Source organism: Castor canadensis, chromosome 8 (genome assembly GCF_047511655.1).
Source record: "Castor canadensis chromosome 8, mCasCan1.hap1v2, whole genome shotgun sequence".
Taxonomy (NCBI): Eukaryota; Metazoa; Chordata; class Mammalia; order Rodentia; family Castoridae; genus Castor; species Castor canadensis.
Genome location: NC_133393.1, coordinates 97349541 through 97372743, shown reverse-complemented (window position 1 = coordinate 97372743; position 23203 = coordinate 97349541). Strand labels below are relative to the sequence as shown.

The window sequence follows — 23203 nt, the reverse complement described above, 5'->3', positions numbered from 1 at the left end:
AGTCTGTTTCTAGACTTTTTCAAGACACTTAAATGACTACCAAAGGCTCCTTTACAACAGATTTATATCACTGGGTTGGATCTCCAGCAACATGCAATACGCAAAAGTAAATAAACGTTTTTTTGGCCAGTATCATCACAATGTCCATCACGTTGGACATGACTTGTCTTTCTACAGTTTTTTTTTTGTGTGTGTGTGTGTGATATTAGAATTTGAACTCAGGGTCTTCACGCTTGCCAGGCTGACACTCTACCACTTGAGTCATGTCGCCAGCCCTAAAAAAAACCCAAACACTTAAGGACTGAAGAGAGGTGTGCACTGAGTGTCAGTCATCTCTCAGGAGCATCGCTTTGGTTCCTGGCTCCTGTGGCTCCCCCAACATGACCTTCAATTTTGGGGCTCCCTTAGGCTCCTCCAGCACTGCTGAAGCCACCGAAGCAGCTATGGGTGGGTTTGGAGGATTTGAGACATCTGCAACTGCAGATGCTTTCAGTTTTTCTGCCCCAGTAAACACAGGTGCTACTGGACTCTTCAATGGTACTTAGAAGAAAGGTTTTGGATTTGGTACTGGTTTTGGCACAGCAACAGGAACAACTAGTGCTAGTGTAGGTACTGGTTTGGGAACTGGTCTGGGATTTGGAGGATTTACTACACAGCAGCAGCAAACTGGGTTGGGTGGTCTGTCTAGTCAGCCTACCAAAGCTCCTACCCAGTCCAACCAGCTGATAACACTGCTAGCACTCTCTGCTCCAACACTATTGGGAGATGAGAGAGATGCTATCTTGGCAAAATGGAATCAACTGTAGGCTTTTTGGGGAAGAGGAAAAGGATATTTCAACAATATTCCTCCAGTGGAATTTACACAAGAAAATTTCTTTTGCTGATTTAAGGCGCTAGGTTAAAGTTGTATACCCAATAATAAAAATGAAGATGGGCTAATGGTTTTAGTTTTCAACAAAAAAGAAACAAGCCCGGTGCCAGTGGCTCATGCCTATAATCCTAGCTTCTTAAGAGGCAGAGATCAGGAGGGTCACAGCTCAAAGCCAGCCTGGGCAAATAGTTCCTAAGACCCTATCTTGAAAAAACCCACCACAAAAAAGGGCTGGTGGAGTGGCTCAAAGTATAGTTCCTGAATTCAAATCCCAGTACTGCAAAAAAAACCAAACCAAAACAAAAGAAACAGATATTCCAAGCCAACAACAGCAGTTGGTGGAATCACTGCATAAAGTTTTGGAAGGAAACCAGATCCTTACTGTAAATGCAGAGGGCATTCAAACATTGCCAGATGATCAGGCAGAACTTGTCATTTACATTCTTCAGTGTTCTCCAGATGGTACCTCCAGAAGAGTATATGCGCATTTTGAACAAGCCAATGTAAAAACATCATTGCAGCAACTTGGTGCAACACTTTCTATGACTAGAACAGAACTTTCTCTGGCACAGATCAAACAGATTTTACAGCATCCTCCTGCTGGTGTCAATCCTATTATTTGGGAACAAGCCAAGGTAGATAACCCTGATTCTGAAAAGCTAACTCCTGTTCCAATGGTGGGTTTCAAAGAACTCTGAAGACTAAAAAGTTCAAGATTAGATAGATGACTAAACAGCATCAGACCAGATTAGATATCATATCTGAAGGAATTAGTGAACTACAAAAGAATCAAACTACAACTATGGCAAAAAATTGCACAACGCAAGAGGAAACTCATGGATCTTTCTCTTAGAACCTACAGGTCCTGATCAAACAGAAATTCAAAGGGAGTGGTTACACCATCCAGGCTGATGGAGAGTAATCTTGCAGGTTCAGCTACATACAATCCAGTGGGAACTCAATGCACCTGCGTAGTTCAAGGGCCAACTAAATGATCTGATGTCCCAGCTTAGGATGTAGAATCATTTCAGAGGAGTTAAATCTGAAATAAGATATTACATAGATCCAGATCTATCATGAGAAATCAAGCAGCATTTGAAACAACAACAGGAAGGCCTTAGCCACTTGATTTCTATCATAAAAGATGATCTAGAAGATATAAAGTTGGAGAACATGGATTGAGTGAAACCATCTACAACAGAGGCAGTGACTTTAGTTGACAATTTATAAACTTGAGTTAGAGGGATTTGTAAAGTGCATTCCCTTACTGTATCAGGCCTTCCTTAAGATGACCACATGGAGAAAAAACAAAGGATCCCCTCCTGGCTGGGATTTTTGATGTTACTGACAAATTGCTGCTCATCAAATGTGAAGTGGTCACCTCATTTTCTTTCTTTCTTTCTTCGTTTTGCTTTTCTTTTGTTATTCTTGTTTGAAGGTTATCTTTAAAGAATTATGAGGTACAGAGTGCTGGTGGCTCATGCCTGTAATCCTAGCTACTTAGGAGGCAGAGATCAGGAGGATCACTATTCAATGCCAGCTCAGGCAAATAGTTTGTGAGACCCCATCTTGAAAAGTCCCATCACAAAATAGGGCTGGTGGAGTGGCTCAAGGTGAAGGCCCTGAGTTCAAGCCCTAGTACCTCAAAAATAAATAAATAAATAAATAAATAAATAATATCCAACCCAAAACAGGCTGATGGAGTGGCTTAAACGGTTAGAGTACTGCCCGGGAAGTGCGAGGCCCTAAATTCAAGCCAAGCCACAGACACTGATGCTAAACACAAGGGCTTTCCTCTTGGAAGAAGGCATTTTCAGCAATGTCACTTACAATCGATTGTATTAAATATTCCCAACTGAGTTTCAGACTCAACAAGTGATGAATAACAAGTACACAACTCATTTGTATAATATTCAAAGCTGACTACAAATAAAATTTACATATGATTAAAACAAGCCAATGTTTAAAGAGGTTTTTTTTGTTTGTTTTTTTGGTACTGGGATTTGATCTCATGGTCTATACCTTCAGCCACTCCACAAGTCATTTTTTGTGATGGGTTTTTTTCAGGTAGGGTCTCAAAAACTATTGGCTGAGATTACACGTGTGTAAACCATGCCTCACTCCTGACTAGGGTTTTATTTATTTATTTATTTATGGTACTAAGTTTTGAGTTCAGGGTTTTATGCAAGCACTTTACCGCTTGAATCATGCCCCAGCCCTTTCTGCTTTTTGTTATCTTTGTGATATGGTCTTACTGTTTTGCCTGGGGCCAGACTCAAACCACCATCCTCCTACCTAAACCTCCATTTTAGTTGGGATTGTAGATGGATGCTACCATGCCCAGCTTGTTAGTTGAGATTAGGCTGGCCTTGAATTGCAATCCTCTAGTCTCTACTTCTTGAGTACCTGAGATTACAGGTATGCCTCACTGCTGCTGGCCTTTTGGCCTTTTTTTTTTTTTGCAATACTGGGGTTTGACCTCAGGGCCTCACACTTGCTAGGCAGGCACTCTACCACTTGAGCCAATCCCCCAACCCTGAGTTGACATATTTTAAATATTCAAGGAATAATATGTGAGTGCAATTGTTATAGATAAGGGTACAATTTTTTTAAGTGAAAGTGATAATAAAGTTTATTAGGAAAGGAATACACCTTCTTTCTTTTTTTTTTTCTGAAGTTTGAACTCAGGGCCTCACTCTTGGACAGGCCTAGAACCACGATCCTCCTGATCTTTGCCTCTCTAGTAGCTAGGATTACAGGTACCTGGCTGCTACTGCTTATTCTTCTTTTTTTTATTTTTATTTTTTATTTTTTGAGACAGGGTCTTTTTGTGTATTCCAAGCTGGCCTCAAGCTTGGAACATCCTGCCTTAGATTCCTGAGTGCTAGGATCACAGGCATGCACAGGCATGGCCTCAGGCAAAAATTTGAGACTCTATCAGAAAAATAACTAAGTTATGACTTAGTGGAGTAGAGGAGGAGGTCAAAGTATAGGATAGATGGTTCAAACAAATGTTGAAGTCATCAAGAAAGATGAAAGAGAATGGTGTGGAGAGGAAGGTAGGGAACCAGGAACTGATGTTTTCAGACTAAGGGCCAGTGACCTGAGGTGGATAAAAAACAAGCCTGGCCACGTGAGTCTACAAGGAGGAGAGGAAGATGTAAGGAGAAAGGAGTAGTGACTGGTTTGTGAGCCATTAAGGAGTGAGTAGAGTGGGCATGGTGGTAAACATCTGTAATCCCAACTACTCAAGAGATTGAGACAGAAGGATCTTAAATTCCAAAGCCAGACTGGGCAAGGTTAGTGAGAGCCTACCTCAAAAACAAAACGCAAACAAAAGTTCTGGGGTGCGGATCAAGTGGTAGAGTGCTTGCCGACCACGTGCAAGGCCTTTGGTTTAACCCCAACTGCCACAGCAAAAAACAAAAAAAAAGGTACCAGTGGCTCATGCATATAATCCTAGGTACTCAGGAGGCAGAGATCAGGAGGATTGCAGTTCGAAACCAGCCCAGGCAAATAGTTCCCAAGGCCCTATCTCAAAAAAACCCGTTATAAAAAAGAGCTGGTGGAGTGGTTCAAGGCACAGGCCCTGAGTTCAAACTCTACAACTGCAAAAAAAAAAAAAAAAAAACCAACCTCAGGCAAATAGTTTGAGAGACCCTATCTCAAAAACAACAACAACAACAACAAACCTGTCACAAAACAGAGATGGTGGACTGGCTCAAGCAGTAAGAGCACCTGCCTAGCAAGCACGAGGCTCTGAGTTAAACCCCAGTGCTGTTCCTGCCCCCCGAGAAAAGTGTTTATTGAAAGCCTACTGTATGTCCAAGAACTGGAGTTAACAGTGATTAACAAACTGCACATGATCTTTGAGGATAGAAATTTTCCTGGAAAGAGGATATATATATATATTTTTAAAAATTTATTTATTTTTCAGTACTGCATTTTGAAGTTACAGCCTCACACTTGCTAGGTAGGTATTCTACTACTTGAGCCATGCCCCTGAAACTTTTTTGCCTCTGGAATTTTTCTGGCAAATTTCTGGCAGGGTCTTGTACTTTTTGTACTCAAACTGAGATCCTCCTACCTATGCCTACTACACAGCTGGCTTTACAGGAGTGAGACACCACACCGGCTCTTTTTTTTTGGGGGGGGGGGTTTCTTAGGATTGAACCCATGGTCATGCATGCTAGCAATCTAGCCCAGAACTACTTGAAGTAGTTGGACTATCTTAGAGAGAATATATCTAGTATTTCTCCATTAAGTATAGTGTTAACAAGTTTGGAGGATAGAGCCTTAATCAAGTAAAGAAAATTTCCTTCTGTCTTTAATTAATAAAAATTATTATTATTATATTGCCATGCTGGAGATCAAACAGAAGGCCTTGCACATGCTTGACAAGCTCTTTGCTACTAAGCCACCCCCACCCCACACCCATTCCCCTTTTGAAGCAGCAGAGGAATTATTTCCCTCATGTGTTTATAAGATGTCACTCCTACCCACCAGCAGTTTAGTTTCTGTCTCATCATCTACCTTGCTTTGGGAGCTGTCCTGTAATTGTAGCATTTAATTTTTTATTTCATTTAAATTTTATTATTCTAACTATGCTACTGTGAAGCTTAGAAGTGTTTCACGGACTTGTTGGGGTGGGATGGGATGAGGACAGGGTAAGAGCACATCTGTAGATACAGAGAAAAAATACAGCTCAAGCTCATTTCTCCTATTCTACGTTCACAACATGGATCACTTCCGTGACCCCAAAATGTGTTGGGATTTCTCCCCATCCAACAAACAAGCAAACAGTCAGCTCTGCAGCTGGATGTCCCTGGTTCATTTCAGTCCCGACACTGTCTGCCCAGAGGCAGCATCAGATCCCACAGGTTGAGGGTTTAGTCTCACTAGATGGCCCCCCACTTCAGACCCAGACACATGTCCGGGACCCTGGAACTTCTGACCAACTAGGGTTTCCATGACCTCTTCCTTGAGTTTGATTAAATTGCAGCAGCAGCATGTAGAACTCAGGGAAAAACTGTACTTGCATTTACCTGGCTTTATGTATTTATTTATTTATTGGCTGTACTGGGGCTTTGAACTCAGGGCATCCCACTTGGTAGGCAGGCACTCTACTACTCCACCAGCCCTTTTTTGTGTTGGGTATTTTCAAGGTAAGGCCTCAAGAACAACTTGCCCAGACTGGCTTTGAACCATGATCCTCTTGATCTCTGCCTCTTGAATACTGAGATTACTAATCTACACTACTACGCTCAGCTTAAATACATTTTATAATCACCAAGTGTTGTGACTCATACCTGCAATCCTAGCATTTGGCCAGCCAGGGCTACATAGGGAGACCCTGCCTCAAATAAAACAGAACAACAACAACAAAAAAGGTGGGGTTTTTTTGTTTGCTTTTTGTTTTTTTCCATACTGGGGTTTGAACTCCAGGCCTACACCTTGAGCCACTCCACCAGCCCTTTTTTGTGATGGGTTTTTTTCGAGATAGAGTCTCTCAAACTATTTGCCCAGGCTGGCTTCGAATCTTGATCCTCCTGATCTCTGCCTCCTGAGTAGCTAGGATTACAAGCGTGAGCCACCAGCACCTGGTTTCAGAGAATTTCTTAATGGCCAGTTCTCAGGCAGAAAAGCAGGGGGAGATTAGAGTTTCTTTGAACTTCCTCAAGAAAGAGAAATTCTAGTTTCTAGGTCTTGCCTTGGGAAGGGAGTTAGGAGCCAGGAACCATAGATAAAAACCAAAAACTATATTCATCATAAAATCATAGCACCCTGCAGACATCCTCCTTCAGCTATTTGAACTGTCAGAGTGGCTCAAGTGGTAGACTGTCTGCCTAGCAAGCATGAGGCCCTGAGTTCAAACCCCAGTACCAAAAAAAAAAAAGAACAAAAGAAATATTTGAAATGCTAGGAATGTGTTATATCACAGTTAGATCTAGGGCTAGGGTACAGAATGCATACACACAAAGATTAGATCTAAAAGGGAGATATTTTAAGGATTGAGGTAGAAATGAGTTAATAATTGTAAATACCTCACAGATTGTAAGAATAGTTAATATTTATTGTGAACTTACTGTGTGTCCTAGGCACCTTACACCCAGTGTTACCTCACTTAATCTTCAACTTTCGTCTCCAGAACCCTATGAGGAATTTACTATTATTACCCATATTAACAGAACAGGACACTGGGTCATAAAAAGGTAACCTGCCCAATGAAACGCAAACAGTAAATGTTAAGATTTGCACTCCAGCAATCCTGACTCCCAACACCCACACCTTCAGGGGTTCAGCAAGTTTACTGACCCTCAAGTATTTGGCTAGTTTGACTCTGAGATTAGTTTTTCAACAAAATATTACTGAAAGAATTTACAAGCCAAGCACCAATGGCTCAGGCCCGTAATCCTAGCTACTCAGGAGCAGAGATCTGGAAGGATCAAGGTTTGAAGCCAGACCAGGGAAATGGTCCGTAAGACTCTACCTCAAAAAAACCCATCACAAAAAAGGTCTGGTGGAGTGGCTCAAGGTGTAGACCCTGAGTTTAGGCCCCAGTACCACAGGAAAAAAACAACAAAAAACTTACATCACACACTTTTTTTTGGTGCGACTGAGGTTTGAATATAGAACTTTGTACTTGCAAATCAGGCACTGTATCACTGTACTACCATCAGCCACATCTTCAGTCCTACTCAGGGAACTTAAAGAAGGCTTAAGTAAATGGAAAGATTGCTGTGATTTGAGTATGGCCCCACAAATCCATGTTGGAAATTCATTTCCAATGCAACAGTGTTGGGAGGTGGAGCCTAGTAAGAGGCGGATGGTCATACGATCTCTGTACTCAGAAGGGAGTAATGTCGATATTGCAATGAAAGTCAGTTTGGCTTCCTCAGCCTTCTCTAGCTGTCACTCTCTAGCCATGTGATGCCCTTTGACATATTGCAAAGCAGCAAGAAGGCCCTCAGCAGATGCTGCACCTGTGAAAAATAAATGTCTTCCCTTTACAAGTTACTCAGTCTCTAGTATTCTGTTATAGCAGCAGAAAATTGACTAGGACAAACATTTATCATGTTCGTGGATGGAAAGAGTCAATATTGTTCAAATGTCAAAGTCTTTCCAGGGCTAGCAGAGTGGTTCAAGTGGTGGAGTGCCTGCCTAGCCAACATGAGGCTATGGGTTCAAACCCTAGTACTGACAAAAAAAAGAAAAAAAAAAAAAAAAGAAGGGTAAGACACAAACTGGGAAAAAAATATGCTAATCAACTAGCTAAAAATGACTTGCATTCCAAATAAAGAACGTCAAAACTAAAAAATTGGGGCTGAAAAATTGGAGATTTTGATTTGCTATAATGAAGATCATGGGTGGTTGACCAGGACCTGTGTTTCTTGCCCTTAGTGAGTTGAAGCCAAAATCCTTTGGTGACTCCCTGAGAAATGTGGCCTCTTCTCCTTTGGAGGTGATCTTGCACCTGTTCTTTCTCCTACCCGCTGAACTGGAAAACCGCTTACTCCCGGAATTCAGGTCATGCTTATTACTAATACTTTATCACCAAGTATGTTCCTTTAGTGATTTGAAGCTGTAATGTTGCCCTGTATTCCAAGTAAAGGCTGAAAATAGAACAATAAATAAATAACTGGGGCTGGGAATGTGGCTCAGTGGTAGAGCACAGGTTTAGCCTTCACAGGCCCTGGGTTCAAGACCCAGCACTAAGAGGAACAAGTTTGAATACATTTCACCCAAGAAGATACATACACAAGCACATACAAGTAACACACATGAAAAAATGTTCAACATCATTAGTTATAGAAAACCAGATTTAAGCCAAATGAGATAGCACTACACAGGTAAAGTTTAAGAAACTGAAACTTGCTGGGAGCTGGTGGCTCACACCTGTAATTCTAGCTACTTACTCAGGGGGATTGAGGTACAAAGCCAACCTGGGCAAATAGGTCATGAGACCTTATCTTAAAAATAACCCATCACAAACAAAGGGCTGGTGGAGTGACTCAAGGTATAGGTCCTGAGTTCAAACCCTAGTACCACAAAAAAAAAAAAAAAAAAAGAAAGAAAGAAACTGAAACTTTCACACACTGTTGGAAGGAATGTGAAATGGTGTAACCAGTCTGGTGAAATGACTCAAGCAGTAGAGCACCAGCCTAGCAAGGTCCAGATCCTGAGTTCAAACACTAGTATGGTCAAAAATAAATAAGTAAAATAAAACGATGAACAACTTTCTTAATTTGGTGTCTACGGGATGACTCACCCAGCCAGTATTTCTACTCCTTGGTATTTACCTAACAAAAAGAAAGCATATATCCATACATTGTACACGCATATAAACAATTTTGTTTTGAAATGGGGTCTCACTATGTTGCCCAGGCTGGCCTCAAACTCACAATTCTCCCACCACAGTTTCCTGAGTAGCTGGGATTATAGGTGAGAACCACCATGCCTCACTCTGAACAAGTGTTTATAGCAATATTATTTAGGGGTTTTGTTTGTTGTTTTAACAGAAGCTAGAACACTCAAAAGTCCATCAGCAGGTAGATGGATAAACTCACTATTGTATACTCATACAGTGGAATCCTACTGAACAATAAAAAGGAATCATTTTTTCTTCTTTTTTTTTTTTTGTTGGTGAGACTGGTGTTTGAACATAGGGCTTCGTGCTTGCAAAGCAGTCACTCTACTGCTTGAGCCATACTTTTGGCTCAGGAAGCAACTTTTTTCTTTTTTTTTTAATGGTACTAGGGCTTGAACTCAGGGCCTACATCTTGAACCACTCCACCAACCCTTTTTTGTGTTGATTTTTTTTTTGAGACAGGGTCTCAAGAACTATTTGCCTGGACTGGCTTCGAACCTCGATCCTCCTCATCTTTGCCTCCTGAGTAGCTAGAATTACAGGTGTGAACCACTGGTGCCCAGCAGGAAGCCACTATTAATAACTGATGAATTTCAAAATAGTTATGATACATGAAGAAGCCAAGACAAAAATGTACTTACTATAGGATTCCATTTATGTAACATTCTAGAAAACAAAGCTACTCTGTATGGACAAAAAGCAGGTTTGTGGTTGCCTGAGGTCAGGGCTAGGAGTGACAAGAGGGGGTATTGCAAAAGACTAAGAGTCAACTTTTGGGGTAACCTATGTGTTCATTATCTTGAGTATGGCGATGGTTGTATGAATTGATATAGATTTATTATCTATGAATCAATCAAAACTTTTTAAGCTGGGCATGGTGATACAAGCCTGCCTACCAAACTTGAGGCCCTGAGTTCAAACTCCAGTCCCATCAACACAGTAATAATAATAATAGCAAGATCCCAGCACTTGGGAGACTGAGGCAAGAGGATGAAGAGTTAAAGACCAGCCTGGGCTACATAGTGAGGTCCTGTAATAGACCACTTACACGAGCAAGACCCTGGTTTGATCCCCAGCTCTGCAAAAAACACAAAGCAAAAAGTTTTCAAATTATACACTTTTTAAAAACTTATTTATTTATTTGAGATCAGGTTTTACTGTTACTCAAACTTTCTTCTTTTTTTTTTTAGTGACACTGGGGTTTGAACTCAGGGTTACCCACTTGCAAAGCAGGTGCTCTACTAGTTGAGCCACTCCCTTCAAACTTTTTTTTTTTTCAGTACTGGGGTTTGAACTCAGGGTCTACACCTTGAGCCACTCCACTGGAACTTTTTTTTTGTGGGTTTTTTTCGAGATAGGTTCTCTCAAACTGTTTGTCCAGGCTGGCTTCAAACCTCAATCCTCCTGATCTCTGCCTCTTGAGTAGCTAGGATTACAGGCATGAGCCACCAGCACCATGCTCAAATTTTCAATATTCTTGCCTCAGTCTCCCAAGTAGCTGGGATGAATGGCACACATCACCACACCTGGGCTGTAACTTTAAATATTTACAATCTCTTGTATCTCAGTCACCCTCAATAAAGCTGCAAAAAAAAAAATTTTTTTTTTGAGGAGGATGCTGGGGATCAAACCCAAGGTCTCTCACATGCTAAGCAAGTGCTCTACCATTAAGCTACCCTCCTAACCCCAACAGTTGATTTTTTTTGGCAGTACTAGGATTTGAATTTAGGGTCACTTGAACCACACCCCCAGTTGTAAATTTTTTTTTTTTTTTTTTGGTGGTACTAGGATTTGAACTCATGCTTCCTAGCTAGGCAGGCACAGGCACTCTACCATTTATTTGAGTCACTCTGCCAGCCTGTAAAACTTCTTTTTGGGTGAGAGATCAAATCATTTTATTGAAAGGCTTGGACGTGGGAAGGCATTAAAAAAGCGCTGAAGAGGACAAGGAGGCCTGAAGTCCTTAACAAGAGGTGATCTTCCTGGCCTTGCCATCGGAAAAAGCAAAGTTTATTTTTTAAAGCATACAAAAAAGTGATATGGGAATAATAATTACAGCCATTTGTAAAGTTGCATTATCTGGCAGTTGTATGAAAAGTTCTTTGTATGTTATTTTATTTAGTTCTCAAACAGTCCTGTGAATTTTAAGCACTACCATTTTAAATGAAGTTACTGAGATTTAGAGAGGGTAAATTGCCTAAAACTGCAAGGCAACAGAGTAACAAGGGAAGCTCTTAACTGCTGCACTATGCTGCCCCCACTAGTCACCCCAAGGTACTGACATCCATGAGGACTGGTTTCCTGGTTAATGACATCTCAGACTATAGCTTAAGGAGCTCTACTTTCACCTGGAACGCCTGGATCTGAGTAGGTGTGCAGGTTTCCTTCCTTCCTTTATTCTCTCTTTCTTTTTTTTGGTGGTACTGGGGTTTGAACTCAGGGCCTCAAGCTGAGGCAGGTGCTGTACCACTTGAGCAACTGCGTCAGCCCAAGTGTAGGGCTTTACAGTGAAGAAGAGCAATGTGTTCTCAGCACTTGTCTTTGGGGGCTGAGGAGATGGGAGAGAGACTGTATTCCTTTTTCCATCTTCAATTTCTTTACTCTTCTGGGCCTCTCTCATTTTGCTGCTTTCCCAGATACTGCCATATTTCAGAAATGACAAGAGTAACACTGACCTGACACAACAGTGTAGGGAGGACAGGTCAAGAGAATAGCTTTGGGAGATGAGAACTCAGGGTCCCTGGTTCTGTGGACAGGGACACCAGGTCACACTGTGGCCTGAGCTTATGATATCTACCAGGACTTCTTGAACCTGGCCCTTATCTGTGTTTATGTACAGTAACCACAAGAAGCCCAGGACTCAGGTCAAGTCTGTCTCCCAGATTGTCATTTCTTTTTACCTTTTGGTTTTTTTTTTTCCCCTTGCAGTTCTGGGGATGGAACTCAGGGCCTTGTCCAGGGTGTGGGCAAATACACTACTGAGCTATATCCTAGGGCCCAGATTCTAATTTCTATGCAGCTCTTTCTGATCCCTCTGCACTCTTTCCCCACTCCTGAAATCTTTTCACAGCCCTGTAGCACTCAGGATTCATCATTAGTAAAGTCCTCCAAGTTCAACATTCCTGTCACCATCTTCCCTAATGGATCCTGGCTCTCCCAAAAGGACCTCTGACCAATAACTGCAACCTCCTCATTGCAAACATCCCACTATCCCGCTCTCTGCCTTCCCCCCTGCCCACCCCGATGGTACTTGGGCTTGTGGGTTTGAACTCAGAGCCTTGTGTTTGCTAGGCAGGCACTCAACCACTTGAGCCACATCCCTAGATCTTTTTGTTTCAGTTATTGTTCCAATACAGTGTTGTGTTTTTATGCTTGGAGTGGCCTGGACTGCAATTTTCCTATTGATGACAAGTATACCATCACCCCAGTTTACTGTTGGTTGAGATGAGGTCTTGCTAACATTTTGACCAGACTGGATTTGAACCTCGATCCTCCTGATCTCCACCTCCCTAGTAGCTGTGATTACCAGCATGAGCCACCAGTGCCTGGCTTTTACTGCCCCTTTCTTCTCAGTCTCTTTTGCTGATTTCTCTCCTTTTTCTTTCTTTCTTTTTTTTTTAATTGCAGTACTAGGGTTTGAACTCAGAGCCTACACTTTGAGCCACTCCACCAGCCCTTTTTTGTGAAGGGTTTTTTTGAGATAAGGTCTCATGAACCATTTGCCTGGAATGGCTTCAAACTGTGATCCTCTTGATCTTTGTCTCCTGAGTAGCTAGGATTACAGGTGTGAGCCACGACACCTGGCTCCCTCTTCTTATTTCCAATCATTAGACCTTGAAGTACACAGGATTTGTCCCTAGACCGCTATTTTTTTTGTGGTACTATGGCTTGAACTCAGGGCCTACACCTTACCACTTGAGCCACTCCACCAGCCCAGGGCCTAAACCTTGAACCCACTCCACTAGCCCGTTTTTTGTGATGGGTCTTTTTGAGATAGGGCCTCACAAAGTATTTGCCCTGGCTGGCTTCAAACCATGATCCTACAGATCTCTACCTCCTGTGTCGCTTGGATTACAGGTGTGAGCCACTGGCACCTGGCTTTCTTTTTCTTTTTTTGTGGTGCTGGAGCTCAAACCCAGGGCCTCATGCATGCTAGGCAAGAGCTTTACCACTGAGCTTCATCTCCAGCCTGTTTTTCTTCTTTTTAAAATCTATCTATATAGTGCCTTCCTAGATGACTCATTTTGTCTTATGAATTAAAAACTAGCTATAAAAAAATGATCCTCAGTTTTTGTCTCTATCCCAGTTCTTTCCCCCTTAAAAGCCCGACTTTTATATCCTACTGTCTACCTGACATTTCCTCTTGGGTAGACAATGTGAAGGGATTCATACATCTGTAATATAAAGAATTACATGTGAGGGCTGGAGGTGTGGCTCAAATGTGAGGCCTCGAATTCAGACCCCAGTACCACCAAAACAAAAATGAAACAAAGAATTGCAGTGAATGTTCAGCATTAACTTCAAGACTGTCTTTTTTAGTGTTTTTTTATTTTTCTGACAGCACTGGGGATTGAACACAGTGCTTCTGCACCTGCTAGGCAGGAGCTCTTCCACTTGAGCCACACCCAGAGGCCTTTTGCTTTTACTTTGCTTTTCAGATATGGCCTTGTGTGTTTTCTCCCAGGCCATCCTGGGACTTGCTATTCTCCTTCCTCTCTCCAAAGTAACTGAGATTACAGGTATGTACTACTATCCCTGACCATGCTTGTTCTTTTACTTCAATATAATTCCCTAATATTTTTCCAAGTAAAATCTGAAGACCAGACCAACTGCACCAGAATCACTTAGAACACTACTAAAATGCAGATTCAGCTGGTGGCTCACACCTGCAATCCTAGCTCCTCAGGAGGAAGAGATCAGGAGGATGGTGGTTCAAAGCCAGCCTGGGCGATCATGAGACCGTATATTGATAAAACCCCTCACAAAAAAGAGCTGGTGGAGTAGCTCAAGGTGTAGACCCTGAGTTCAAACCCCAGTATTGCAAAAAAGAAAAGCAGATTCTTGGACCATGCTTTGGGGAGTGGTGGCTGAGGATTCTGCATTTTATTCAAATGATATAGGCAATTTTTATTCCCATAAAGATTATTTCATTCATCTCTGACTTTTCCATATGCCAAGCATCTTTATTCATCCCCAAATGTTGAGCACCTGTCCTCACTCTCAATTGTTTCAGCTTTAAACATTAGGAGCTGTTTTTTGGGTTTTTTTTTTGTTTGTTTGTTTTTTTCTGTACTGGGGCTTGAACTCAGGACCTATACCTTGAGCTACTTTTTGTGAAATTTTTTCGAGATTGGGTCTCGTGAACTATTTGCTCAGGTTGGCTTCAAACTTTGAACCTCCTGATCTCTGCCTCCTGAGTAGCTAGGCATACAGATTGAGCCACTGGTGCCTGGTTCTGAATTTTTTTTTATCTTAGGTGTGCAAGTGGTTGTGAAGTGGACTCATTGCTTATTATCATACTTTGAGTCCAGAGTCTTTGCCAGGGCCTCAAGGCCCCACAGGATCTGGACCATCTCTAACTTTGTATACTAATTATCTGCACTTTAACTAAAAAATCCTGTAAAACCCATTTTTGGAACTTACATGGCAACAAAACCTGACAAGAACTCATTAGATGAGTTATATTTTCATCATTTCCACCTAACATGATATTATAATTTTTCTGCAGAAATATTGTTGGATCCTCAATGCTGCTTCAGATCTCTTTGAGGATATTATATATTAAATAAGATATGTACCATATCACTGTCCTAGACTTGGAAAGTGAGACCAAAGCAAATAAGGCCTATGAGGATCATACCTGAACCACCCTCCCCCAGCTTACTTGACTTTAGCCACTGACTGCCTTGCTTTCTGTAACATGCCAGCAAGCATGCTCCTGCTTCAGGGACTTTGCACTCCCTATTTCCGATGCTAGAAAAGGCTCTTTCCTAAATGGCTTGCACCATCATTTTCTTCAAGTTTCTTTCTTTCTTTTTTTTTTTTTTTCAGTACTGGGGTTTGAACTGAGGGCCTACACCTTGAGCTACTCTACCAGTCCTTTTTTTTTTTTTTTTTTTTCATTTTTCTTTTATTATTCATATGTGCATACAAGGCTTGGTTCATTTCTCCCCCCTGCCCCCACCCCCTCCCTTACCACCCACTCCACCCCCTCCCTCTCCCCCCCAATACCCAGCAGAAACTATTTTGCCCTTATTTCTAATTTTGTTGTAGAGAGAGTATAAGCAATAATAGGAAGGAACAAGGGTTTTTGCTGGTTGAGATAAGGATAGCTATACAGGGCATTGACTCACATTGATTTCCTGTGCGTGGGTGTTACCTTCTAGGTTAATTCTTTTTGATCTAACCTTTTCTCTAGTACCTGTTCCCCTTTTCCTATTGGCCTCAGTTGCTTTAAGGTATCTGCTTTAGTTTCTCTGCGTTAAGGGCAACAAATGCTAGCTAATTTTTTAGGTGTCTTACCTATCCTCACCCCTCCCTTGTGTGCTCTCGCTTTTATCATGTGATCAAAGTCCAATACCCTTGCTGTGTTTGCCCTTGATCTAATGTCCACATATGAGGGAGAACATACGATTTTTGGTCTTTTGGGCCAGGCTAACCTCACTCAGAATGATGTTCTCCAATTCCATCCATTTACCAGCGAATTATAACATTTCGTTCTTCTTCATGGCTGCATAAAATTCCATTGTGTATAGATACCACATTTTCTTAATCCATTCGTCAGTGCTGGGGCATCTTGGCTGTTTCCATAACTTGGCTATTGTGAATAGTGCCGCAATAAACATGGATGTGCAGGTGCCTCTGGAGTAACAGTCTTTTGGGTATATCCCCAAGAGTGGTATTGCTGGATCAAATGGTAGATCGATGTCCAGCTTTTTAAGTAGCCTCCAAATTCTTTTCCAGAGTGGTTGTACTAGTCTACATTCCCACCAACAGTGTAAGAGGGTTCCTTTTTCCCCGCATCCTCGCCAACACCTGTTGGTGGTGGTGTTGCTGATGATGGCTATTCTAGCAGGGGTGAGGTGGAATCTTAGCGTGGCTTTAATTTGCATTTCCTTTATTGCTAGAGATGGTGAGCATTTTTTCATGTGTTTTTTGGCCATTTGAATTTCTTCTTTTGAGAAAGTTCTGTTTAGTTCACGTGCCCATTTCTTTATTGGTTCATTAGTTTTGGGAGAATTTAGTTTTTTAAGTTCCCTGTATATTCTGGTTATCAGTCCTTTGTCTGATGTATAGTTGGCAAATATTTTCTCCCACTCTGTGGGTGTTCTCTTCAGTTTAAAGACCATTTCTTTTGATGAACAGAAGCTTTTTAGTTTTATGAGGTCCCATTTATCTATGCTATCTCTTAGTTGCTGTGCTGCTGGGGTTTCATTGAGAAAGTTCTTACCTATACCTACTAACTCCAGAGTATTTCCTACTCTTTCTTGTATCAACTTAAGAGTTTGGGGTCTGATATTAAGATCCTTGATCCATTTTGAGTTAATCTTGGTATAGGGTGATATACATGGATCTAGTTTCAGTTTTTTGCAGACTGCTAACCAGTTTTCCCAGCAGTTTTTGTTGAAGAGGCTGCTATTTCTCCATCGTATATTTTTAGCTCCTTTGTCAAAGATAAGTTGCTCATAGTTGTGTGGCTTCATATCTGGATCCTCTATTCTGTTCCACTGGTCTTCATGTCTGTTTTTGTGCCAGTACCATGCTGTTTTTATTGTTATTGCTTTGTAATATAGTTTGAAGTCAGGTATTGTGATACCTGATACCTCCTGCATTGTTTTTTTGTACCAGTCCTTTTTTTGAGATAGGGTCTTGTGAACTATTTGCCTGGGGTTGGCTTCAAACTGTGATCCTCCTGATCTCTACGTCCTGAGTATTTTGGATTACAGGCATGAGCCACCAGTGTCCAGCTTCTTAAAGTTTCTAATCAAACATCATTAATCAACCTTATCAAGAAGATATCATTAGGTCTAGAGGCGTGGCTCAAGTGGTAGATTGCCTAGCAAGCACAAGATCCTGAGTTCAAATCCCATACCACCAAAAAGGAAAAAGTAGTGACCCTTGCTGGGTGCTGGTGGCTCATGCCTGTAATTGTATACTAGGTCCTTGAGAGGCTTAGATTAGGAGGATCATGGTTCCAGGCCAGCTTGGGCAGATTGTTCGAGAGACCTCATTTTCAAAGTAACCATACCAAAATGGACTGGAGGTGTGGCTCAAGCAGTAGAGTACCTGCTATGCTAGCAACTGTTTTGCAAGTTGGAAGTCCTGAGTTCAGACTCTAGTCTCACCCAAAATAAATAGAAGAATAATATGTTAAAAAAAATAATAAAAAAAAAGCTACCTTACATAAAACAGCAACCCTTCTTCACACCAGTTTCACCCCTTCTCTCTGCCCCCCCCCACCAAAAAAATATAAGCTTCATGAGGCCAGTGTCTTATTTTGGGTCACTATTAATGTCCTCAGCACTTAAACGTATCTGGCACATGACAGGTGCCAAATACATTTCTTAAACAAATTATACTGTTTTACGTCACCAAAATATTGTGAAATACTTATGTTCATTCTAAGAATTAGAATTGGGGAGGGTTAGGAAATTTACCCAAGGTCACACAGCTAGAAATAGTAGAGGTGGAATCAGCCTGGTTAGGTTCATAACCAGTTGGCTCTATGTAACCCGGGACTTGGACTCAGACAAAAAGTGACAAGCACATAGGCAATTAATATTTATTAAACAAATAAACCTAGATTGTAGCCCCAATTCTTTCATCCACTGCCACAGTCTCCTTTGATAAACCCATATATCTCATAGCTACCAAAAGAAGAAATTTTGGGGGTATAGCTGTGGTAGAGCACCTTAGGATACATGAGGCCCTGGGTTCAATCCCAATACTGCCTAATAGCAAAAGATAGTGCATTAAAATAAAAAAAAAAAAAAAAGCGAGCTGCTCACCTTGGCTCACACAAGTAATCCTAGCTACTCAGGAGGCAGAGATCAGGAGGATCACAGTTCCAAGCCAGCCCAGGCAAATAGTTCATGAGACCCTATCTCGAAAAAACCTATCACTAAATAGGGCTAGTGGAGTAGCTCAAGGTGTAGGCTCTGAGTTGAAACTCCGGTTACCCCACTTCCCCCCCAAAAAGGAAAAGTGAACCCAAAAACTACAAGTACTTTGGAATTATCAAGAAGACCCAATGGCTCACGCATGTAATCCTAGCTACTTGGGAGGCTGAGAGCGGGAGGATGGAGGTTTGAGACCAGCCTAGATAAATAGTTCAAGAGACCCCCCAACTCCAAAATAATCAGATCAAAATGGAGTGGAGGTGCAGTTTAATCTGTAAAATGCTTGAATTAAAACCCTAGCCCACCAAAAAAAAAGACTAACCAATTCCTAGTTCTAGGCCCTCCCTTCCAAGTAGGATACCTGAAGACAAAAATCAAACTGCATTCTCTCTCTGAATCTAATAGGCAAGGTAATAATCTAATCCAAGAAAAGGTTACACTGTATCCTATAAACACTTCAAAGAAATTGTGGTGCACTCAAGGCTCTGATTTATTTATTTTTATTTTTTTGTGGTACTGGGGCTTGAACTCAGGGCCTTCACCTTGAGGAACTCCACTAGCCCTATTTTTTGTGAAGGATTTTCAAGATAGGGTCTCCAACTACTTGCCTGGGCTGGCTTCGAACTTCGATCCTCCTGATTTCTGAGTAGCTAGCATTTACAGGTGAGCCACTGGCACCTGGCAATTTTTTTTTGGTGATCCAGGGTTGGAATTCAGGACCTCATGCCCATTAGGCAGGCACTCTTGCCATTTGATCCTCCACCAGTCCCGATTTACTTTTTGAATCTAGTATTGAGGAAGCTGGAATCTGGACCACAAGGTGTAACTTTTTCTTGACAGTACTGGGATTTGTATCAGGGCTTCATGCTCTACCACTTGAGCCATATTTCTTGTCCTTTTTACTTTTGGGTATTTTTCAGATATTCAGATATTTTTCAGGCTACCATTTTTGCCCAGGAAAAATGAGGATAGCCTCAGACTGCTATCCGTCTACCTATGCCTTCTTTGTAACTAGAAAGACAAGTGTACCACCATATTCAGCTTTTCTTTTTCCCGATTCAATACTGGGGCTTGAACTCAGTGCCTACACCTTGAGCCACTCCACCAGCTTTTTCGTGAAGGGCTTTTTTGAGATGGGGTTTTGAGAAACTATTTTCAGGGGCTGGCTTTGAACCATGATCTCCTGATCTATGTCTGAGTAGCTAAGTAGGATTCCAGGTTTGACCGACGCGTGCCCAGCTTTTTTTTTTTTCGTTAATTTGAACTCAGGGTCTCATGCTTACTAGACAGATGTTCTCCAATTTGAGCTGTAACCCTAGCTGCCCAGCTTTTTTGAGATGGGGGTTCTCCCCCAGAACAGCTGGGATTACAGAATTGAGCTACTGGGCTGTTTTATTTCCTGAGGACTAATGAATGACAAAAAGGAATTATCAATTTGATCACATACAAGTTAATCCTTTGCTATCAAATCCAGTTGTTTCACATCTATTCAGGAAGTGGGTTTAGACTACACATGGCCTTTGCATTTTTTTTGGTGGGACAGGGTTTTGAATGTAGGACTTCACACTTGAAAAGCAGGGACTCTACACCTTGATTCATACCTGCAGCCCATTTTGCTCTGGAGATGGGGTCTTGCCAACCATTTGCCTGTGATTCTGTTCTCAGCCTCCCAAGTAGTTAGGATTATAGGTACAAACCACCAGCGCAAGGCTATGGTGTTATTTTTACCTTGGATTTCATTCTTTACCCCAGGTGTGGTCATTATAGTATGGAGGAATAAAAAGACCTCTTCAATTTCCCCTTCTGCAAAGGATGCACTCTTGCCAGCTAAATGTTGAATTCAGGATTTGCTGCAGCTGTTTCGGCACATGCTTTGGCATGCCGTTGACCTAAACTGTGGTTAGCAATTTTGCCACTTTTTAGTGTGAAGTTTAAAGGGCTTTGCAATTAGCAGGACCATCTCCAGGCTCTTGAAAAATATATAGTCCAATCAGCAGTCTACCCTTAGCAATCACCCTCATAAATGGATGTCTCCTGAGTAGCTAGGATTACAGGTGTGGCCACCAGCACCCAAATGGAGTTTTTCTTTTTTTTGATAAACACATATACCCCAACTTAACTTCCATTTCTGAATTCTAGGACAAACCACAAGGTACAGGGTTCTTCCCTACTTGTCTCTTTGAAGCTATCCAAATCATGCCTTTCCTGTTTAGTCCCCACCAGGGGTATGAAAAATTTAAGTCACTGCCCTACATTCTTTTCCAGTTTCCTCCCCTTTTCACACAGCTATCCAATTCAAAAAGTTTCAGCCTAAGATTTAGCATAAGCTAGGTGCCAGTTACTCAATCCTGTTATCTTACCGACACAGGAGGCTGAGATCTGGAAGATTACAGTTCCCGCCCAGCCTCCAAAATAATCAGAGCAAAATAAACTGGGAGTGTGGCTCAAGCAGTAGAGCACCTGCTTTTGCAAATCATGAGGCCTTGAGTTCAAATCCCAGTCCCACCAAAACTGTGGCACCACTCAATTGAACACTTGATAGGAAAAAAATCCCCTCAAAGCCCCTATCTGGACAGATACACTCAACATGCTATATAAAGTATAATTTCAATTTTATTTTATTCCAGAAGACAGTTTTTCTTCAGTGCTTAAGGATCCAGCTCCTTACATGGGCTTTGGTGGAGGTCGTGGAGCAGCACCCTGAAAGAAAAAAAACCATAGAGTAAACCAAAAAACCACAGATCTGGGCTGAGTTGTACCCTAAATAGGAGAGCAACTGACTAGCAAGCATGAGGCCTTGAATTCAAACTCAAGTAACTAAGGATATAGGTAGAATGCTTGCCTAGCATGTGAGGTTTTTGATTTCCAGCAGCAAAAACAAACAAAAACTGAAGCCAATCAACCCAAAACTGGAGAAAAAAAAAAAGAACATAGGGCAGTTAACTTACTGAGGGTTCCATTTGTCTTATCAGACTAATGCCTTAGTTTGGTATTTCTCTGGACCCCAGTATTACAGCTCTAGCTACTACATCCTCCTTTCAAAATACTTACAGCAGGTCTAAATCGGGGTGGGGGTGTTCGGTCCTTCCGGGCTTCACGAGATCGATTCCTGACCACCTTGCTGTGAATGGCACAACTTACACAGTAATGCAGTTTCACATAGAGCTTGGGAAGCACATAAGCTGATAAACAGAAAAGGATTTTATTAAGTTTAGGTTCCCATTTGCATTATTCTTTTTGTTCATTCTGTCAGTCAAAATTAAACCTGCTTAAGGTGGTAAGAGACAAAACTTTCACTCCCAAATCACTGTTCAGCTTCATAAACCAATAACAATATTCCCTAGGAACCCATCTTGACTCCAGTGTTTTCAGTGTGCATTGCCTGTAGTCCTAGCTACTGCCCAGAGTGAGGTAGAACTGCATCAATGTACCCAGGAGTATAGTGACACCTCAGCTCAGGTGGTGGTGGGGGGAAGGTTGGAGGTGTGGCTCGAGCCAGAGGCCTTGAATTCAATCCCCAGTACAACTTAAAACAAAACAAAACAAAACCAAAATCCAATTCCTTCAGCAGCTTTAGCAGCTATAATGCCTACTCTTAGTCTCCTTCTTGTTGTCGAAGTAATTTAAGACCATCCTTGTCTTCCTTTATTTTTTCCTTTGAGTTACTGGGAAGCCTCAGGATTGCTCTTCCACTTGAGGCACGCCCACTCATACCTTCATTTGTTTTAAGTCTCGCTAGCTCAGTAACATTGTTACATTTGGCCGGTTTCTACCTCTGGAAGCATTTCTGTAATCCTATGTCACAACTTCAGAGTGAAGCTTGTACATTTCAGGACATTCCAACACAAAAAGCCACCCTCTGCCCAAAGCTCAAATTGACAAAAAGACAGCCAGTACATGGTTCTCTTTTACCAATAACTTCGAATCTGGGGGTGGGGCTCACTCACCGTCGAAGACACTCGCCTCGGAAATGTCCCTGACAGCTGCGGCCTCTACTATGTTCCGAATGACGAACTTTTTAATGGCCTTGTCCTTGGGCACGCATCGGGCGCAGTTTGTGCAGCGAATAGGCTGCACATGACCGCGGCCCTTTTTTGCCCGACCGTTATTCCTCCTTTTTTTGGTCTGCATTAAGATAGAGCTCCTATTAGGAAGGCGGTGCAACTTACCCAGCTTCAGCCCTGTTCGGTTTACACTCTGCGCCGGCAGCCCGCAAAGGTGCCGCTCAAACCTCAGACTCCTTCAAGCCTAGGGTTACATGTACGCTTTGTGCCCTCCTCCTCCACAGTCCAGACTCTTAAGTCTTCCCAACCTGAGAACGTGATATTTTTAGCCACCACTCAGATCCCCGCGCTCACCACGCGACAGTACTCACCATCTTGGAAGTGCGGACCACAGAGAGGATCCGGAGGTCGGCCGGGACCTCTTATATAGTGCGAGATCCCTACGCTCTCACCCGAAGAATTCTTATGCGATGTACATTCCTAGTTATACTTAGCAATTCACTATACTCAATTTTTGATGGTTATTAAGAGTTTACTATGATATTTAGGTATAAAGAAGTCCCCAAAGTTTACTTATCTGTGGAAAAAATTACCTGTGGGACTATTTAACGTGCTGGCGGAAGAAAACTAGTTATAGATGTCGCAGGAAGCAATGTATCATCACACGCCGGAAGTAGTTGTGGGAGTTATAATTTCCGGGTTACAGGTCGCCGGGTGCGGAAGTTGACTGGCTTAGGCCACAGGATTCAGTCCCTATGAGACGCCAAAAAGGAGAGGTGCATGATGGGTGTTGTAGTACAAACCTGAGGTCCCTGACTCCCAGTGAATAAATCAAAGGCTG

General features: G+C 42.0%; 1 protein-coding gene and 1 pseudogene across 1 annotated transcript; one reads left to right on the top strand and one right to left on the bottom strand.

Annotated features, from left to right (window-relative positions):
- Positions 1-380: 380 nt before the first annotated feature.
- On the top strand, positions 381-2091 carry LOC109686089 (nuclear pore complex protein Nup54-like; annotated as a pseudogene).
- An 18862-nt stretch (positions 2092-20953) lies between these two features.
- Rps26 (ribosomal protein S26) lies at positions 20954-22886 on the bottom strand. Its single transcript, XM_020183577.2, has 4 exons — positions 22734-22886; positions 22306-22483; positions 21410-21540; positions 20954-21058 (listed from the first exon to the last, which is right to left on the bottom strand). The coding sequence occupies exons 1-4, from the start codon at positions 22734-22736 to the stop codon at positions 21023-21025; spliced, it is 348 nt and encodes a 115-aa protein (XP_020039166.1). The 5' UTR covers positions 22737-22886; the 3' UTR covers positions 20954-21022.
- Positions 22887-23203: the final 317 nt, after the last annotated feature.